General features: G+C 40.4%; 1 protein-coding gene across 1 annotated transcript in view; it reads right to left on the reverse strand.

Moving 5' to 3' along the window:
• The window catches only part of plce1 (phospholipase C, epsilon 1), a 132,127-nt gene that overhangs the window by 17,171 nt on the left and 96,010 nt on the right, over positions 1-18,946 (reverse strand). The window contains exons 17-36 of the mRNA XM_049564362.1: positions 18,706-18,834; positions 18,460-18,596; positions 16,986-17,092; positions 16,677-16,801; positions 16,433-16,577; positions 15,579-15,743; positions 15,315-15,429; positions 14,956-15,115; positions 14,740-14,862; positions 12,776-12,912; positions 12,442-12,680; positions 12,135-12,196; positions 11,752-11,917; positions 10,902-11,009; positions 9,720-9,836; positions 8,651-8,809; positions 7,042-7,177; positions 6,743-6,784; positions 2,365-2,483; positions 1,956-2,073 (exon numbers count right to left, since the gene is read on the reverse strand). Of these exons, the coding sequence (XP_049420319.1) occupies positions 1,956-2,073; positions 2,365-2,483; positions 6,743-6,784; positions 7,042-7,177; positions 8,651-8,809; positions 9,720-9,836; positions 10,902-11,009; positions 11,752-11,917; positions 12,135-12,196; positions 12,442-12,680; positions 12,776-12,912; positions 14,740-14,862; positions 14,956-15,115; positions 15,315-15,429; positions 15,579-15,743; positions 16,433-16,577; positions 16,677-16,801; positions 16,986-17,092; positions 18,460-18,596; positions 18,706-18,834 (2,609 nt within the window). The remainder of the gene's footprint in view (positions 1-1,955; positions 2,074-2,364; positions 2,484-6,742; positions 6,785-7,041; positions 7,178-8,650; positions 8,810-9,719; positions 9,837-10,901; positions 11,010-11,751; positions 11,918-12,134; positions 12,197-12,441; positions 12,681-12,775; positions 12,913-14,739; positions 14,863-14,955; positions 15,116-15,314; positions 15,430-15,578; positions 15,744-16,432; positions 16,578-16,676; positions 16,802-16,985; positions 17,093-18,459; positions 18,597-18,705; positions 18,835-18,946) is intronic.

Genomic DNA, 18,946 nt, shown 5'->3' on the forward strand with positions numbered 1-18,946 from the left:
GTTAATAGTGCTGACTGTAAGTTGGGCTGAAAAGTGAACACAAAAATATGTTTTTGACTTTGAGAAACAAGCCGGGGAACTCACTGGTTGTCTGGCTGTTACTGGTTGTGAATCGTTAAAATTGTGATTACTGTACTTAGTGTTTCTGTAATTGAAGCATTTGAAGAATTTCCTTCTGGGACAATAAAGTTCTATTGAATTGAATTGAATTAAGTAATAATGTTATATGGCGGCTGATCTCGTCCTTTGCTCGGAGGTTAAGGAGCTTGCTCACCTCATATTTTTCCCAATTTGCGGACATTTTTGGCTACAGTTCCTCTTCGAGTAAGCCGCTAACTGCTTCTAGCTGCTTTTTAAAATTTCCCGACAGTGGGTTACACGCATAACACGTCATCGAAACGTCCCACCCTTCCCATCCCCGGTCACATCCTGCTGGCTGTCCCTTTTACACAGATGCAGATTCAGTGCTGTTACTACCTCTTCTGCCCGCGTTAAGGCGACACAACTCGGTCCCCCCATTCCGCAAACGTGCCTTGTATACAGAATGGAGAGGCAGAATAATGGCGTGACATGTAAAAGGGCCACTTGCATGAATCACGAAAACAATCAATCAGAGCTGAGGATTCTATAATGCAGCTGTCAATCATGTCATTAAGGCGATGTAGTAACAGAGCTTGATTCAAATATGATCAGCACTGCCTAGTTTGACGGTGAAACTGCAGTTCTCAAGCAGTGATTAACATGATTGACAGCTGCTCTCTCTGACAATGGCCTGTGATTGGCCGAAGTCTCTTGTCACAGGAAGAGAGGCAGAACTAAATTACAATACGCTCAATATTTATGATGGGAATTTTGCCCCATGATGCCAAAATTCCATACCCAAGCTTTAACGGAAGAATGCTGTTGATGTAAATATTGTAAATCTCGAGCCACTTCTTACTCAGTGTCAAATCCCTGTCTGCTTTCCAAAAAACTACTTGAGACGACAGGTGTGCCATGAATTTTCTGAATGGCGAGTATTTTTTGATGATGATTTGTGCACAAGTTCTTAGAAGGAGCATGTCTGTCGGCAACCAGTTCAGACAGCAAACAGCAGCAACCAGTCTGCTGTCTGTCTGAAATGGGCCGCTTGCCCTGTCCTCTCTTTCTCAGATCTCAGGTCCCTGGAAACCGTAAACAAATAAAATACCAGTGGAAACACTTGCACGTTTATAAGGGCAAATGTTATGTAAAGGAAAGAGGAGACAAGCAGAGAAGAGGACACTTGAGGGAGGGAAGGAGAGATAAGAGATATTTAAGGGACAAAGAAATATTTGAGATAAATGGTAGCGTGGAATGAAGATAGATCCCAATAAATAGGGATTAAGAGATGTTTTATCGGGGTACAGAAAGCAAAGTCAAACATCCTTAAGTGCTGAGCAGAGAGCATTTTCATGTATTTTAAACTAAACACATGTCATTTTTTACCATTTACTCAGCCACCAGGGCACCACACAAACATTAATGTACAGTACACTGTATAACAACTGTGCTGTTTGTTGTGTTGCTCTGGAACTGACAGCACAGTGAAGTAACCATATCTGTCCCATGGGGAGAGAAGGATTCGTCATCTCTGTGGGTGTCCAGTGTGGGAGAGGAATGGAGTGTAACACTGGGATATTAAATGTCTTGCGATGAAAAAATTCAGAAACACAGGGGGAAAGGTTTGACCTATTAAATAAAACATGGGAGTGGATTAAAGTGGGACAAGACGGGGGGAAAAAAGCGATGTTGAACATGATAGCGTGTCAAAAGAAAAAGAGGGGAAGGTGTAAGAAGATTTGGAAGAGAGAATAAATCAGTTTGAATCTGTGTCGGAGGGAAGCGGGAACATGGAGTAACACTCAGTAATGTGTGTTAACATAAGAACTGTGTGTGTGAGAAACAAAGAGACTGGATGATGAAATATTCTCTACCGGGGAATTTCACAGCCTGGCAGTAGATGACAAGGTCAGACAGCTCCTGGGCAATCTGTCGACTCTCCTTCTTGTTCTGAGGGAGGTAAAACTCTTCGCCCAGCTCCATGTCAAACACCTACAGGTGCGAGGCGGAGGGGGGGGGGGGGGGACAGGACAAGGACAAGGACAAGGACAATACGGTAAATACTGTACTTGAGGAGACAGTTGGAGCAGAGACTTCATAGACACACAGGTAGAGGAGAATACTTGCATACTCAACTTCCATGCAAAATCTTTCTTAAATCTCTTTTTGTTTCTGTAATCAAAACCAAAAAAAAAATGACTTGCTTGAATCCAAACAGCCAAAATACCCACTGACACCTCATATCGGCTTCTTCTTGGGAATATTCAAACCATAATTTCCTACCTTTCCCTTGCTCTGCGTGGTGCTATCAGACTTCTTCATCCTCTTCGGTATTTCATCAACAGGTTGCTCTTCTTTATCTGCTGAGCTCTTCCCCTCTGGCTTGTCATCCAGGATGTTATCTATTTAGGAAATACAATGAATTATAGTAGCTCCCAGGTGTTACTAGGTGTAGTAGTGTGGGCAGCAGAACATCTGGCAGAGCAAACATCCTCAGGTAATGTTTAACGGGTAAATCTAGTGCCAAAAACGTCTGAGTATGCGGCGCAAATTAAATCGGCATGATTTTGAACCATATTCAAACTGCAAAAATTGAGCAGTGAGGAACCTGGGTGAAACTGATGAAACGCACCCATCATGGTTGAGCGTGACAGGTTGAGATACCTGCCACGCCCCAGAACATACCTCTCTTTAACGATGTGGACATGTATTGATGAATGCAAATTCTGCACGCCATCACAAACCCAAAAAGTTCTGTATAGCAGCAAAGCAACAACATGTGATCCAGCATAGTTGAGGCAGAAACTGTCCTGGAGACGATCCAGCCTGGATTTAAAATGTACTTGCTGAATAACATGCGTTGGAGTTGGTGTCCCAGTTGATATACTGTACGTTAAATCACCGGTGAGACATACTGTATATCAGAGGAAGTAAATTTAGCATCTGGGAATCTTAGTTCTTGCAAAAACAAATGTTGACTTTGTATTTAAAGAGAGGAGCTGGGTTTTTCTTGTTGCTTCAATGAAGTCAGAGCACTGAGCGACCACTGACATTAAAGGGACAGTTCACAACAAAATCAAAAACAGTTATTTTCCTTTAATCCGTAGTGCTATTTATTATTGTTTAAGTGAGTGTTGGAGATATCGGCCATAGAGATGTCTGCCTTCTCTTGAATATAATGGAACTACATGGCACATTGAAAAACTCTGTAGCTACAGACTCCATTACTCCAAGGCCACAATACACAACATATATCCAAATTTGTCATCTACTTGTGATAAATGTTGAAACCCACAAGCAACCCTTTCTCACAGCTTTGTCTTGTGCCTTAAGGTTGCATCTTTTTGGTCCGATATTCTCAACAGCATCTCAGAAATGACTAATATTTCACTAGAACCAGAACCTATATTAATCATTCTGGGTGTATCCGAAGCATTAAGAAAACTCTCCACTGCCCACTCTCCAAATTCCTCCCATACTGTATCATTACAGCAAAAAAGCTATTACCAATGTCATGGAAAGGAACAACAGTTCCAACCTACAATATGTGGCTACATGACCTAAACAGCACACTACACCTGGAAAGGATAAGATATGTCTTAAAGGGCAGACTCCCACAATATATCACAATCTGGCAACCTCTCATATCACACCTCGCACAAAGTACAGTTCCTGAATTCTAACCATCACACCACAATACAACATTCTATTCTGACTATGGGTTTATGAGTGAGACAAGGGTATAGGATAGGGGAGTAGAAGAGGTTGGGCATCTTTGAGCTCATCGTTTCAAAACTGTTTTCTGTAAAATGAAATGAGCCCTGACACTACAAGTTTGGCTCAATAAAAACACTTGGGAAAAAAAAACAGCCTTGAAAAACTCAACAGCAATGTCTCTTTCCAGAAATCATGACCCCATTACTTAAGATAATCCACAGACCTTGTTGTGAGCAGTTTCATGTAGGAACTATTTCTTTCTACCAAACTACACCCGCCAACCGTATCACCACACACAGGGAAACACCATCTACTCATGGACAAGAGGCTCGTGCTCGTGACAGCATGAGATCAAATACTCTCTTTCAGTCGGGTGGATTGTAGAGACCAGCGCAGAGATACAGTCGGAATGTGCGATTCAGTAGAAAGAAAATAGTTCCTACGTGAAACAGCTCACAACAAGGTCTGTGGTTTATCTTGAGTAACTGGGTCATGATTTCTGGAAAGGGACATTGCTGTTGAGTTTTTCAAGGGTATTTTTTGGCGCTTTGAGCACCACAACCTGAGTGCCATCCGGTCCTATAATGTTCGAGAGAAGGCAGACATCTCTACAGCCGCTATCTTCAACACTCGGCAACTCACACTGAAACAATCTAGACTGATAATTAGCCCTACTTGTTTATGATTGTGGGGTGAACTGTCCCTTTTTAATGCAGCTTGAAGCTACATTTGAATTAGTTTCAGCATTTAACTATGGTGTTTGCCATTGAGTGAGATCACAAACATGTTTAGTGTGTTGGTGTGTACTGACATACACTTGGGTATAATAATCTACAGTGGTTCTACATCTCATTCTGAGATTAGTTATGCCTTTAAGATGACTGCAGGGTGGAGATGATTACAGAATAATTATAAAGGAAAAAGCAGTTATCAATATCTGACTACTTGCAGAGCCCATGAGCAAAAGCCCAAGAATGCTCCTCCTTGCTGACATTCAAAGCAATGTCTATTAACTGTAAATGAGAGCATCAATGGGGAGTTTTTCCCTTTGCTCTAATTCCTCCTACACATTAATCGCAGCCAAAAACAAGGGGAAAAAACTTATCAGCTTAAAAATGCAGCGGCTTTTTATCACTGGAAACTTGTTTAATTCCTGACATTTGGAATCTCTTCCTTTGTAAAGGGTTTGACAGTGGAGCTGACCCTGAGTGTCACCCTGCAGACAGTAGCCAGAGGGGTGAGTTGGGCCAGACTGTGACTGCAGGGAGCTACTGTTAAACACGAGATGGTGGCAGATTGGCAGTTTAGAGTTCAAGTGTTTGTGTTTACTGGGCCAGCTGATGTTGTGAAAAAGCATGAAGGGTCAAATGAAGACAGTAGAGGGTGGTTTATCTAGTCAGGATGTCTTGCTAGCTGTCTTAATATTTCACTTTAAAAAATGAAGAATTAAAATGTACCAACTTTATGAGGTTGAGATTGGAGAAATGGATTTGAAAGGTCTTTGACCAGTATGTTATTACGACAGGGATGAGCAAAGGTCAGGGATTGGGAGAGAGCAGTGCTGGGACAGGGTAGTTTCCCCTGGTCTGTTGTTTAGTGCGGGGGCAGCGTAGGGCCTGAGAAACCAGATGGCTTTGTTTTGTTTCCCTGATGAGCCTGCCCAGCCACTGGCGAGGTCACAGACAAATACAGTACAGAGAGGAGGAGGAAGGGAGGTGATGCGTTTGTGGGAGAAAGAGAAATCATGCTAACACTGAATGAAATGAATGACACATTTTTTTCCTACACATCTAATTTTGATGTCATTCATAATTACATAGCTAGAGTTAGTATAGAGTCAGTCCAGCCTTGATTCTATGCTGCATTCATACAGCAGAGTTTTCTAATAATTCACAAAGGCTGTGTCAGATCTACTGTAGTGTGCGTCCTGAAGCAGAACGTTAAAAACATACTGTCAAAAAACCAACAGGCCACACACAAAGACACACACAAACCACAAGCTCACATCACAAATACTATTATTTCTCTTAAAAAAATCCGGGTTTCTCTAAAGACTTTGTTCATAGTGACAGAAACTGATTTAGAGTTAAAGTAATTGTGAATGATGGATACACTGAGTGCATGTTTACAAAGTCAAAAGAAAAATTGCTGTAGCGAGCCGGGAGTTAAGGACGCCAGCATTATTGCAGTTCCATAATGATGATAAAATAAGTTCACATCATAAAAAAAACTCCTGATGTCGTAAACCATTCATTATTAGCATTTTAGTAGAGACAAATATGCTTGGATGGCACCCTGCTATGATTTTAAAAGCATTATGAATTAGAGCGATTAGAAAGTAGAGAAGTTTTAACTTCTGTGCAAAACAACACACGTGGCTGTCCTTATTTTATTAGCTACACTGGAGAATGAGGGAGGACGTCATGTAACAGGTCATCAGTTCAAGTTCTCCATGTTAGTATGTTTAATTGTATCTCAAACAGTCAATCAATACAAGTTTAAGAATATAGTTAGAATATAGTTTTTACTGGATTGACATAACACAATATGTGATGTTAAAATTCAAACTGCTGCTTGCTTTGCACAATAGATAGCTACAGTGCAGCAGGACATAACCGGATGTCCACAAAAAGCAGAAAGCTAGCAGCTGTTACAGTGTGCGGGCACATCTTTAGCAATGATGCAGATCACAAGTGCACGTCTAAATACCAGTGTTTCCTCTGTAGATATTCTGCAGTGATAGACGTTTGCTACAAAGAACCATCATTTCCCCTTTAAACTCAGTTGCAGGGTAAACATTTAAATCACACACTTGAAGAGGAGATACAACAACATATCACTAATGAACAAAATGAATCAGCCAAAGACCACCAGCTACCACTGCAAAACAAAGTGAGATGGAAACACTGGTACATAGAGAGGCGCATCAGAGCCGTGCAATTACCTTCCAGGCCATATGAGGCAGTAGAGGCTGTGAGGACGTCAGCTAAGTGGAAAACAGGTGAGATAAATCAGGAAAGGAAAAGAGTGAGAATAGATCACCAACATAAAGAGAGACTTGAGTGTTAAAAAAAGAGCCAGAAAAAGTGTGAACAGAAACTGATTCAAGGGTTAAAACATAAGATGAACATATGATTTAAGTTGTATTGTAGCCAGAGAATCAGTGGAAATCAGTTTCGGGTTAGTTTCATGCTTATGAGGTGTGTTTCCAGGGATCCTAAACTCCACTGCAGTTCTCCTTACCATCTGATAGAGACTCATAGTCGTAGTCGTACTCGTCTTCTTCTTCTTCCTCTTCTTCATTGGTGTGGTTGCTAGGCGAAGTAACCCCTGGTGACCCATTGCTGGCCTGGGCCTGCATGTGGGCCAGCTGGTGAGCCTGTGAAAGGGTTAAAATATTATTTTAAAATAAGAAAACAAACAGAAAGCAATATGGCTGTGGATTAGGACCCTTGTAGGTAAAAAAATTAAAGGACAAAAAATATAAAAATTACAGGGTCGGCGGAGGAGGGTAATATTCTGAGGGAAAAACTCAAATTTCCCAGATTAAAGTTGTAAATTACTGGGAAAAAAAAAAAATCAAATATACTCTGACATTACAAAGTCATAAATCTGCTATAAAAACTCAGAAATTCTCTCAGACTAAAGTTGTAAATTTACCAGAAAAACTCATATTCTCTGATATTATTACGTCATAAATTTGCCAAAAAAAAAAAAAAAAAATCATTGAAATTGTCAGAAAGAAAAGTTGTAAATTTCTGGAGAAAAAAAAAGATCAATTTAAAAAAATAACTCATGTATTTACGAGAAAAAAAAGCTATTCTCTGTCATTATAAAGTCAATGATTTACAAGAAAAAAACTCTCTGAGAAAGTACTCTAAGATTAAATTACCCAAATTACGAATTTGATCAAATTGGTATAACAATGACATAATATATGACCTGATTAGGTAAAAAAAAATTCACAAGCTGACAAGAATACTCAAGTTGTTTTTCTCGTAATTCATAACTTTAATCTTGGGAATTCTGAGGATTCTTTTTCAGAATATAACCCCTCTCCCCCGGCTCTTTTTTTTCTTTTCTTTTTTTTTTTTTTTAACTTTAAATGGCCCTAATACACTGCCTTGTTGCTAGGGCTGCAACTAACGATTATTTTCATTGTCGACTAATCTGTCGATTATTTCTTCGATTAGTTGACTAATCATTTTATCGAAAAATGTGTTAAAATGTTGAAAAATGTCGGTCCGTCTCTCCCAAACCTCAAAATTATGTCATCTAATGTCTTGTTTCGTACTCACGCCAAAGGGTTTTATTTCACTGTCATGGGAGAGTGTGTAAAGCTGCCAATATTTCAACATAAGAAGCTGCAAAGCTGCAGTATTTTGGGGTACTTTTATAGTACTTTTCTATGAAAATGACTCAAACCGAGTAGTCGATTAGTAAAATAGTCACCGATTATTTTAATAGTCGATTAGTCATCGATTAGTCGACTAATCGTTGCAGCCCTACTTGTTGCAAAGTAAGAATCTGCATGTAAAAGAAAAACTGTGTGAGAATAACTAATATTCATAAAGATATACCTATATCTGACATTTGATCTATAGCAACCCATTACCTGCACATATACGAGCTCTTGTCTACAGAGGATGTGTATATACTGAAGCACATTATGTGCGCTAGGTAAACTAAGTGAAAATGGTGTGATGAGGTGTACATTGAAGCACATTAGCATCTATTATTTATGTGACAGCACTCTAATCAACACTGCTAAATATTGAATGTACTAATGCTACCTGCTAAATATAAATTATGTACATGTTTATATATGACAGGATGCCTTTCTCTTCTAGACCTTTTGTTTGAGGATGTCCACCGGTGCCTGGTGCGCTTTGAGCTTCTTGTTCTTGAGGAGGATCTTCCCCCGCAGCTGCAGCGGAGACGGCAGGTGAGGGTCGTCGCTGAAGTCGCTTTCAAAGAGGAAGCGTGTCACGAGACGTTCCCCAATCACGGTCTGATGGATAAATATTCAAACATGACAGACAGACAGTCAATAGTGATGTCCAACTATATGATGATGATGTGAAGCGTGAGGAAGAGAGTAAAGTAAAAGTGCTTTTATCAACACAGAACAACACTGCAAACAAACAAGCCCACGGTGACGTAAGCTGGCCGGAGGCACAGAGCTGTCTCCACATGAAAGACTTTTATAAATCAAGCCACTCAGAAGAAGTCAGTCTCCAGGGAGGATAGGATGCTGGGAGTTTTGTTAGATGAAAGCCCGATGATATTCCATGATGTTTCTGTCATGCCCAGATATGTGGGCCTTTGAGTATACAACTTAAAAAAGAAAGAGGAGTCTGAAGATTAGAAAAGCAAGCCTCTGGCTGGAAGTCAGCCAGTTCGAATGCCCACAGCAGCTGAAAAAATCCGGGCAAAGAATAAGTTCTAGCCTTGTTAAAAAAAAAAAGTGCTGTTACAAGTGTCACAGAGGAAAACATTCCCACCTGAAGGAGTGTGGCTGTAACAGTTTCTACAATTACTGTTTCTGTCAGAGGTCTGTCTGACAGCAAGGGAAAGTGGTCTACAATGACTGTAAGTACCTCATACAACCCCACTTCAAAAAATCCAAATGAATCCTTTCAGTTGTCACTACCAGCCCTCGCTGCTCTAACCTCCGTCACTACTTTGTGCTAACAGTTGAGCGGAGGTTTCATTTCAAAAACCCAGAAAACGACACAGATGGAGCCGCCCCTCGAAGTGCTTAAGAAGGTAGTACTATGGGATGTGTAATATACTCTCACACACTAATGACTTGTCACTAATCAGAATGGAAAACACACACATTTATAGACACTGACGGGGAAATTTGTGTCTTGTATATTTATGCGTAGTCTAGATTTTACACACAGCTGCAGTCATACCTTGAAGATTTCAGCCATCTTGCGTTGCTGTGGAAGGGAGCAGTGGTTCTCAATGGACAGGATGACAGGCATGTCCGAATTGACAAACGCAGACCGGTTTATTGCTTCCACCACGTCCTGGAGGATCATAGGCGAGATTTCAATCTTAGAAACGGCACTCCACAGTCAGTCAATCTGAGACTCTGAAAGAAACTCAGTGGAAACCAATACCAATGAGATTTACTACAACAGCCCCAGCTACACTGTGTGACGTGGATCTAATAAACCTGGGTACAACATCAAGTTTGATGTATGCAGACTGTACAATGACAGCGCCTACTGAATCGCAGGCTACCACGTATGTCCATCGATGTCAATACGCAAGAACAAAACGTCATCAGCGTGCATCATCCAAAGAGAAAAATAAAAACAAGCATGAATTGTGCTCTTGCTATAGTGGTATTTATGTGTGTCAGAAAAGTGTGAGGAAGAGGATAAAGAGGAATTATGCAACGAGAGATCTAAATGTATTTATTAGCATCTACTACCATTTAGCATTGTTGCGCTGATTGGTGCATCATTTTATGCTGCATTTCTATTAATTGGTTAGGAGATGTAGGTCGTAACAGAAGTCACGCAGTGAGATGGTCATTCCAAATTTGTGACAGTCAGAATTTTTTCCCCAAGTTGTTTGTGATCGCAAGACAGTGACAACGGCCATCCTTGAACCTCTCTCACCGTACGATATGGGATCACGACCAAAGATATCACCACGTTGCTTTTACGTTGGTCATCTTTCGACAGGAACAGCCAAAAATCTATATTGCTCTATGCTGTCTGCAGCTTGTGTTGCTGCCTGTCTTGGCCAGGACACTCTTGAAAAAGAGATTTTTAATCTCAAGAGTTTTTTTCTGGCTAAATAAAAATTAAATAAAAAACATACTGGGTTTAGCTCCATCATCAGATAACACACAGGTTGTTTTAGGACTCTGACTTGTCGAACTCCCATTACATAAAATATAAAGTATTGATAAGGCCCTCAAGAGCAACATACAGCAGTGCAATTTTTGTTTGGCGATATGGCTCCGGAAACTTTTGCCAAGGAGCAGAAAGCAAGGAGAGCCAGTGATTGATTGACAGTTTTTTTCCTCCAATCAATGGTCATCTCTTTTCTGAATTCAATTATTCATATGCATTCCTTACCTTGAAGGGTATCTTAGTGGTGAGCGTGTGTCCGTGATAAATAACCGGCATGCCATCATCTCCGTCCCAACAGTCCAACTCGACGCTCCTGCAGCCTTGCAGCAGCACCTGGTGAAAAATGACATTAAATCATCAGACAGGAATAGGTTTGGGAACTAAAACCCTATGTGAGTATCAACCAAATTATGTCCGTACTACCAAGTACTGGTTCATGTTAAATCAGTCTGTGTCCAATTGTGGTACCTGAGAGCACATCTAGTGACTAGCCACTCCAGACAGTAGAGGATCTAACAAACAAAGCAGGGCCGCAGCCAGAATGCAGTGCAGCAGTGCCAAGTGGAAACCTTCCCTGTATCTACACTGCAAGCATATCAGATGTGTTTTTCACTCGCATATCTCATGCAACAGATACGCTCTCATTTTAATCTACGCAGCTGTCTGCAGTGGATTCGTGCAGACTCGCATCTCAGCCGCATTTCATGGACGCAACCATGACCAGAAGCAATGCCCACTGCTCCTCACTGGTGCCCACTAATAAGGGAATGAATAAATATATTTATCTGCATATTTGTAACCCAGGAGGAGCAGAGTGTGCGGTCACTGGACAAAGCCAGAAAGCAGCAGACTCTGTTTTGGTTTGTGATGCCACAGAATCACATATTTGTTATTAAAAAGACAGAAAAGTATCCAAAAAGATAACATTGGGTACCTGTACTAAATTCCAGGTGCCATTACTGGTTAAAATGTGAATGTTACCCAACGCTAGACTGAATATACAACATATAAAATGGAAGTTATGGGTCCAGAACAACCTTAAAATGTGAATCAAACAGGAGAAAGGCCGACTTACCTGACTGTACAGCTCAACGGAGGACTCTCCTTTGAGCTGGTGTCCAGTCAGATAGGTGTTATGAGAAGACTCGATGTAGTAGTAGGACAGAGGGTACTGCAGCTCCTCCGGGTTTATCAGGGATTCCTCATTACGAGAAGCAAAGTTCTCCTTATCCATCAGGAACCTGGTATGGAGAGAGGGACGATCAGATAATACATTATGCTATTGCACTGATTACAATGTTATCATATCGTACGTCCATTTAAATTATAAACTTTAACTCCCACTGTTTTATGATACAGTATGTAATGTAGTTTTTTATGGGTTATTGATTCAGTATGAACTTTAATTGTGTTTCAGTGCGGATATGAATGTGCAATGTATTTTGATTTGTTCTTTACCTTGCAAAGCCTTCAAATGACATCCAACCCATCTGCCTCATGCTCGATGACGGCTCAAATTTCTGCAAGACAAAATAATAAAACAATTAATTACCATTATTGATCAATAGTCCCTCTTCCTTCCTTGTGTCTCAGGTTTCTTTCATCCATATTCTATCCATTTGTCTGGTCATATTACCAAATCTACATTATCTTATCCCTCTCTAAGTCCCTAACTACAGTAAAGGGCCTCCATCATCACCGTCTCTCCCTCTAGTTCATGTTAAAAAACTTTTTAAGTGCAGTCATCCATTCCTTCCGACTCTACCTGTATAATGGTGAGGATCTCGTCGTAGCTCAGGTGCTCTCTCTGACAGTTGACTAGAAAGTCGTTAAGTTGAGGGATAGCCAATCCCAAAACGCCAAGTGAGGCATTTTCCACTCCAGTCCCGTTGGTCACGATGCTGGCTGCTGCAATGGCGTCTGAGATCTGCCTCTGGTTATCAGACATCTGCTGCCTCGTCCGGATGAACAGGCCAAGATCAGAACCGTTGCGGGTTAATAGATCTGAAAAGGAGAGGAAGAGATTAGCTGAGGGGAAAGGAAAAAGAAGTCTGACCGCTAACAACAAATAAAATGAATGCAACTGTTTGCTCTTTTACCGAGGTCTGGCTGTAGCCCCGTGTCTTTGTCGTCTATGCTGAGGTTGGTGTAGAGAGGAGCCGACTCTGGACTTGAACGACTGCAGGGGACAGCGAAGGTGTCAAACAGCTCCTTCAGGTCCTTCCTGCTACGGATGCTGTGAAGGATATAAACACAAAAAAGAGGTCAGTTCCCATTCAGCCACCCTAGACTGACAAGCAGCATTTAAGGATTCCAGTTTTACACCTTGGACACAGATGTGCAGAAGCACTGTGTTAGACTGCAGACAAAATAGTTTTCTATAGTTTCTTTTCTCTATGCACTGAGTGTATTTAATGTGTCAGATGAATCTTACATTAATTGTTTTTGGGAGTTCTGATCATGTAGGGCAAAGAAGTTGAGTACAATTCTTTCATGTAATATTTGTAAAGATCGTGTTTTCATTGGGACTACCATCCAAAGCTAGAGTCTGAGACCCCCAAAGATCTAGGAGCTAAAGAAACTTCTTTTCCTTGCAAGGAAAGTGCATACTATCTAACCGGATCCAAGAAAGAAACAGTGGTAACGCAATGGTATAAAGAAATCTTTCAAGTACTTCCCATTGAAAGACTCAGGGTTAAAAAAGGGGAAATGACAGCAGCTTTATAAATGCGCAGTAGCCACTGATAAATTGCTTACCTGGTAATCTAAGGGACTGAATGCAAAGAGGAAGCACTACAACAATAGACAGGAAAGCTCCAGAGGCCATACTGATGTTCACTTTATGAATTATTTCCATATAAACAATAACTGTCTTGGGAACACTTTATGATTCAACCCCTACTACCCCCTATTTATTAATTTCTTTGTCCCTTTCTTTAATTTCATTTCATATTTGTTTGTTTCATTATTTTTTCTTATTGTTATTTTACTCATTTTCCTACAGTAATATTCAACTGTTTAATATTTTATCAAGCTCAGGACTGTAACATAAATGATGATGTTGTAATTAATGTGAAAAAATGATAAAATTTCATTAAGAAAAAAAAAAGACCGCATGAAAATTCACATATTAAAAGTCTTTAGGTTACAAAGGTAACCCCGGTTCTCTGATAACATGAGTGAGCTGGTGATGCTGCATCATCCCTTTTATAGGAGTAGGATGTTCCTTCTCTTAATGCAGTCGTCACATAATAGTATTAGGCTTGTGAGGAATATGCAGAGGGGCTTATCCTATAGTGAGATACCGAGCAAATGTTTAAAAGAGAACCTCTGTTGTTGTAATATTTTGTTTTCCTCTCAAGGCAGGTGTCACTTGTTTGTATTTCATTTTGCTGTCCCTTGTACGAGTTCCTCTTTTTGTTCATGATAACAAACTGATGCAGGGTTTGGAAGGTTTTCATTTAGTCACTGGACAGACAATGTTCAGAAAGCTAAAAACATCAGCAGAATTTTTGAGAGGCTGTACTTCAACTTTTTCCAAATGGAATCACACACAATCGTGGAATTCAAAAGGAAGCTGCTGGGCAGCAGATGAGAGGATTCACTGCAATCTAAGAAATGAAGGAGGACTGGTATGAGAATAATCCACTGCTTATCAAGGCAAAACATTGTTTCCTTTGATTTGACGGGGAAAAATATTGCAGAAGCTAAATATTATACTGAGCAGAATCCCTGGAAAAGTTCCCAGACATGATAAACTCAAGAAGCATTTGTTGAATTTGTTTTATCATACTGTCTTTAGTTGCATTTGATTAGAACACAATGATTGTATAAGAAGAGGGAGTGAGATGATAGAAATGAACAGAACATGTACAGTATGTCAATACTGAATGACATTTTATTACATTTAACCAGATATAAATGTGTTTGATGCAACACATTAAATTAAGTCTGCCAAGCTGGTATGTGAATCTCTGCTTTAGGGATCTGATCTTCTGCTGATACTTTACTGCACCAAAAGTGTAAAACAAAAAACAAAAGCAGACTAATTTTGGGTATCTACCTGAATGACTTGAAGAGCTCAACGAACTCGATGAAGCTCATCGTGCTGTCAGATATCATGAGATTCTGGAAGCCTTTGAGGCAGCTTTTCCCTCGACCGTGCCACGACCTGCTGCTCCACGCCCTGCGACCCACAGAGACAAGACAAAACATCTTAACCTAAGTGAAACACTAAGACTTTCACACCTTTAGTCTTCATATACAGAACTGTACATACCCTGGCTGTGACTTAACAATTCCGGAGAGGATGGGAGAGGATTGCGGGCGAGAATGGTTGGACCCTGCCATGCTGGAGGAAGAGGAGGAGGAGGAAGAAGAGGCAAGCAATCCAGGGCTTTTACTGGATGAGAGGGAGAAGGGTCCAGGGAAGCTGTCCTCTGTGGAGTCAAAGAGGAGTGAGGGTAAATAAAAATCTTACAGTGCCATAGAAAATAATCTGTTAATAGCTTGTTTTATTCTTCAAATTACATCTGGCCATGTAACTTCACGATATTCATGGGTGTAATAATCTAGCTACATGCTCACTTGGCACACATTTAGTGATATTTTATTCTTAATAGCTCCTTAAAATGTCACCTGGATCTTCTTGGTCAATGCTGTCAGACTCCGGTCCGTTTCGATACAGTCCCTCCTTACAGCTCCGTGTTTTCCTGGAGAACATCTCATCATCCGTGGCGTCCCCACTGTCTCCCTGTGTAAACGTACATTACGTTAAACATAACAAATGACAGTTCACAAGTGTACCTGTGATACACTGAGGTTTGCCTGCTCACTCATTGTTGATGAGAGTCTGAGCTAAATGTAGAGTGATGGGCACAGTTAAGTTTCTTTTGTACTGACCCTGACGAGGACCTTCTTCTTCTTCTTGGTCTTATCGTTGATGCTCAGAGGGCTGTTTTTCTGGGCGGCAGGTTTCTCCACTCCACCTGTGCCCATGTTCCACCTCCGCCCACCAAACAGCTCAATGGCATGAGCTAGTGTGGGGCCTTCGTACCTGCCATCCTCCTAACAGAGATGAACATACAGAAGCAGAGGATTAGACGGACAGGAAGTAGGCGAACACAGGGGTTAAATGGGGGTGACTCAAGTCAAGTCAGTTTTATGTATATAGGAGATTTAAAAATAACAGGAGCTAACCGTAAGTGCTTCTCAGTTGAGGCATATAATAATAATATGTAATGAAGGGTGCAAACATGATGAAAACAAATCAAAGTAAAGAAAAAAAGGGAACAGATAAAAGAAAATCAGAAAGAGGATGTTAGAAATTACTTAAAAGGGATGTCATAAAAGAATCTAAGAATCAAAGGTTCCATCATTTCTCAGTGCTACAAACATATAGAAAGTGAAATTTGTTCAAAATGACACACTACTGACACTATTTCACACTTTTCCCAGGCTCTCTGGAATTTAGAGGCACCTTTTAAATGTTTTGGGATGTTTAAAAGTTGGCGTTATTAGACAGAAAGTCCAATTAAGAAAAAGAAAAAAAACAGTAAAGCTAAAAAGCTTTCCTTTCGGTGGCCATTGCATGGCAATGCAAATTTCAAAATACACCAATTACAACTCTTTGCTTTCACTAAATCCTGTATCACCTTTGTTGGCCACTTTAAATCCATGCATTTTTACTTCAGACACTTATGGAAGTAAAGGTGTATAAGAACAGTCAAGGAAACATCATCCAGGTCAGACTTTACCTGATACAAGCTGACATACTGCTTCCTCAGCCACTGCAACCTCTGGTCAGGGAACTTCTTTAATTTTCTGGTTGCATTCACCAACTCAGACAGGCCCTTATGGAGCATCCGTGCCGTGTGGTTCGGGGCCACAAAGTGCAGGAGTCTAGAGATGAGTTAAAATATTTAGTAACCAGAAGCAAGATTTTTTTAGCCATGTTTTAGTGTACCAATGCAGTAGTGGATTTCAAAGTGGAGTGTTAACCTGTTGTCAGTGGTGCTGAGGCCATAGAGGAGACTGAGACCGTTCTCCTCCACTGTCAGCTGGCTCAGCTTGTTCTGCAAACATACAGCGTGGACATCCACTCCCTGATGACCCAGGAACACCGCCTGGAGATTCAAATAAACATAGTTTTGAAGTGTGAAGTCTTACTCACAACTATCAAATGCTGCTCAAACACAAAAATGACAACTAATCGTACAAGATAAATCAACAGTCTTCCAGTAGTAAATGACATTAAAGATGCAGATTTACACAGTGCAAATAAATGATAAATAAAGCTTTCTAACAAACCTTCACCACTCCCAGGTCCAGAAGGCCCTCTGCTAGTCCTGCCACCACAGTCTGTCCTAATCCCAGTGGTTGCTCTGTGGGGGAAGCCCCTCCGCTCTGAGGCTTACCTGCCATGAATCAACACATTTACGATATGTTTGAAATGTAGTAAAGCCATAGGAATTTGTGCAACATTTACAACCAGCTTAAAATGTATGTGTTACAAAATACATGGTGCTTACCTACCATCCATTAACATGTTTAAGTTTTGTTTAACATAATAACGACACAGGAAATACGCCTTTATATATGATGGATGCCTGTTTTCCTTTTGTTTAAACAGTAATAATGAGAGAGGAAACGGGGCTTGTCTCTCTGAGGTATAAACACACTCGTCTTAAACTGTACTGATGACAAAGCTGTTCATTCAAGTCCTTTTTAACACATTCACCTGAGCACACACTTCGTCTAAATAATCCTTTAGAAAGCACTATGGTAAACTCACTGCTGGAAATCATATGTATTATGAAAATACACCAAGAGTGTTAGTTATATAAACTCCAGACAACAAGTTTTTAAGTTGCATAATGAAGTCTGTATTAATCTGAATAAAGCAACCTAAAAAGCTTTAACAAGGACTCAATAAATAATGCTATCATAAAGTATTATTAGCAACTAATAAGGCTTTGATTAACGTTCTGAAAGGTATACTATGCAGGGCTGGTGGTTACTGTTAATAAACAGGCTCACCAGAGAAAGTCAAAGTAAAATGCAACCCCAGATTTACTCTTGTTTGGCCTTTCACCTCACTAAATGTGTGTTTTTTCAGTGCTGTGGCTCTTGGATGCCTGCTGCTTATGGTCTGGCACCTGGTCGCTACCTTTTAATAAAGCCTCAACTGATCACCGTGGGGGTACATGGCCATAAATGTCTCTAACAAAGACATAAGAAAATACAGGAAGCAAGAAAACACACTGCCTCACACTTCTAGTGGCTCTTAAGTAATGATTAGGAGGGATTACTTGCGTATGAGTCTATACATTGTTCCTGCATTGCTTACCTTTAAGTAGTTTTAAATTGTTGACAAGTTTCTTATACATGTTTATAAACATCTTATAATCATCAGTAAACATGTTTATGATGGTATTATTGCCTTATTAACACATAATGTTAATTAGCATCTTATAAGGCCTTAATAGAGGCATTATTACCTATTAATTAATGCTTATTACAAGACCCTTCATACAAAATCGTACTCAGCTGGGTTTACATTTTCTGAATACTGTAACCTGTACACCCATAAAGCAAACGAATATTGTTGGATATCTTTTTCTGTAACTGAAGGAAAATAAAAAGAAGATAAACAACGGAATACTGTAACGCAGTAAACTAACATGTATTATTACATGAATCAGTATGGCAAACTTAATGACCAGTGATAACTCATGGCTAGATCATACTGCTTTCTTATAAGGACACTTCTGTCATAGTTTACCCCAGGTGAGCGTTGTGTTGTCAGGCTGTAGTCGCAGCAGACAGCGAGCAGTGAGGTGGCTGTCCTGGTCGTAGTGGATGACTGTAGCCCCCTGCAGCAAAAACTGGTGTATATCTGGTTGTAGCGACAACACGTACCTAGGAAAAGAAAAGTGCAAAATGTGTTGAGTGTCTGTTGAGTTATCTGTGAGTGTGTGTGTGTGTGTGTGTGTGTGTGTGTGTGTGTGTGTAAATGTGTGTCTCATACCAGGGAATGAGCTCAGTGCCATGGCTGAAAGCTCTGTGTGTCTCCTCAGTCCCCTGAAACTCCACCTCTTTCACCACCGGCTCAGACGACAAGTCGCCCTCGGAATCCGACAAATCCCCCACCATGAATCTGAAGATGCGTAGTTCCAAGGGCAGATATGCAGAATGGGAAAATAGTTTAAAATATCTATATATAAGTTTATTATCGGAATTACAAAGTTTTAGTTTACTGATTTCCAAAC

Source organism: Epinephelus fuscoguttatus, linkage group LG20 (assembly GCF_011397635.1).
Source record: "Epinephelus fuscoguttatus linkage group LG20, E.fuscoguttatus.final_Chr_v1".
NCBI lineage: Eukaryota > Metazoa > Chordata > Actinopteri > Perciformes > Serranidae > Epinephelus > Epinephelus fuscoguttatus.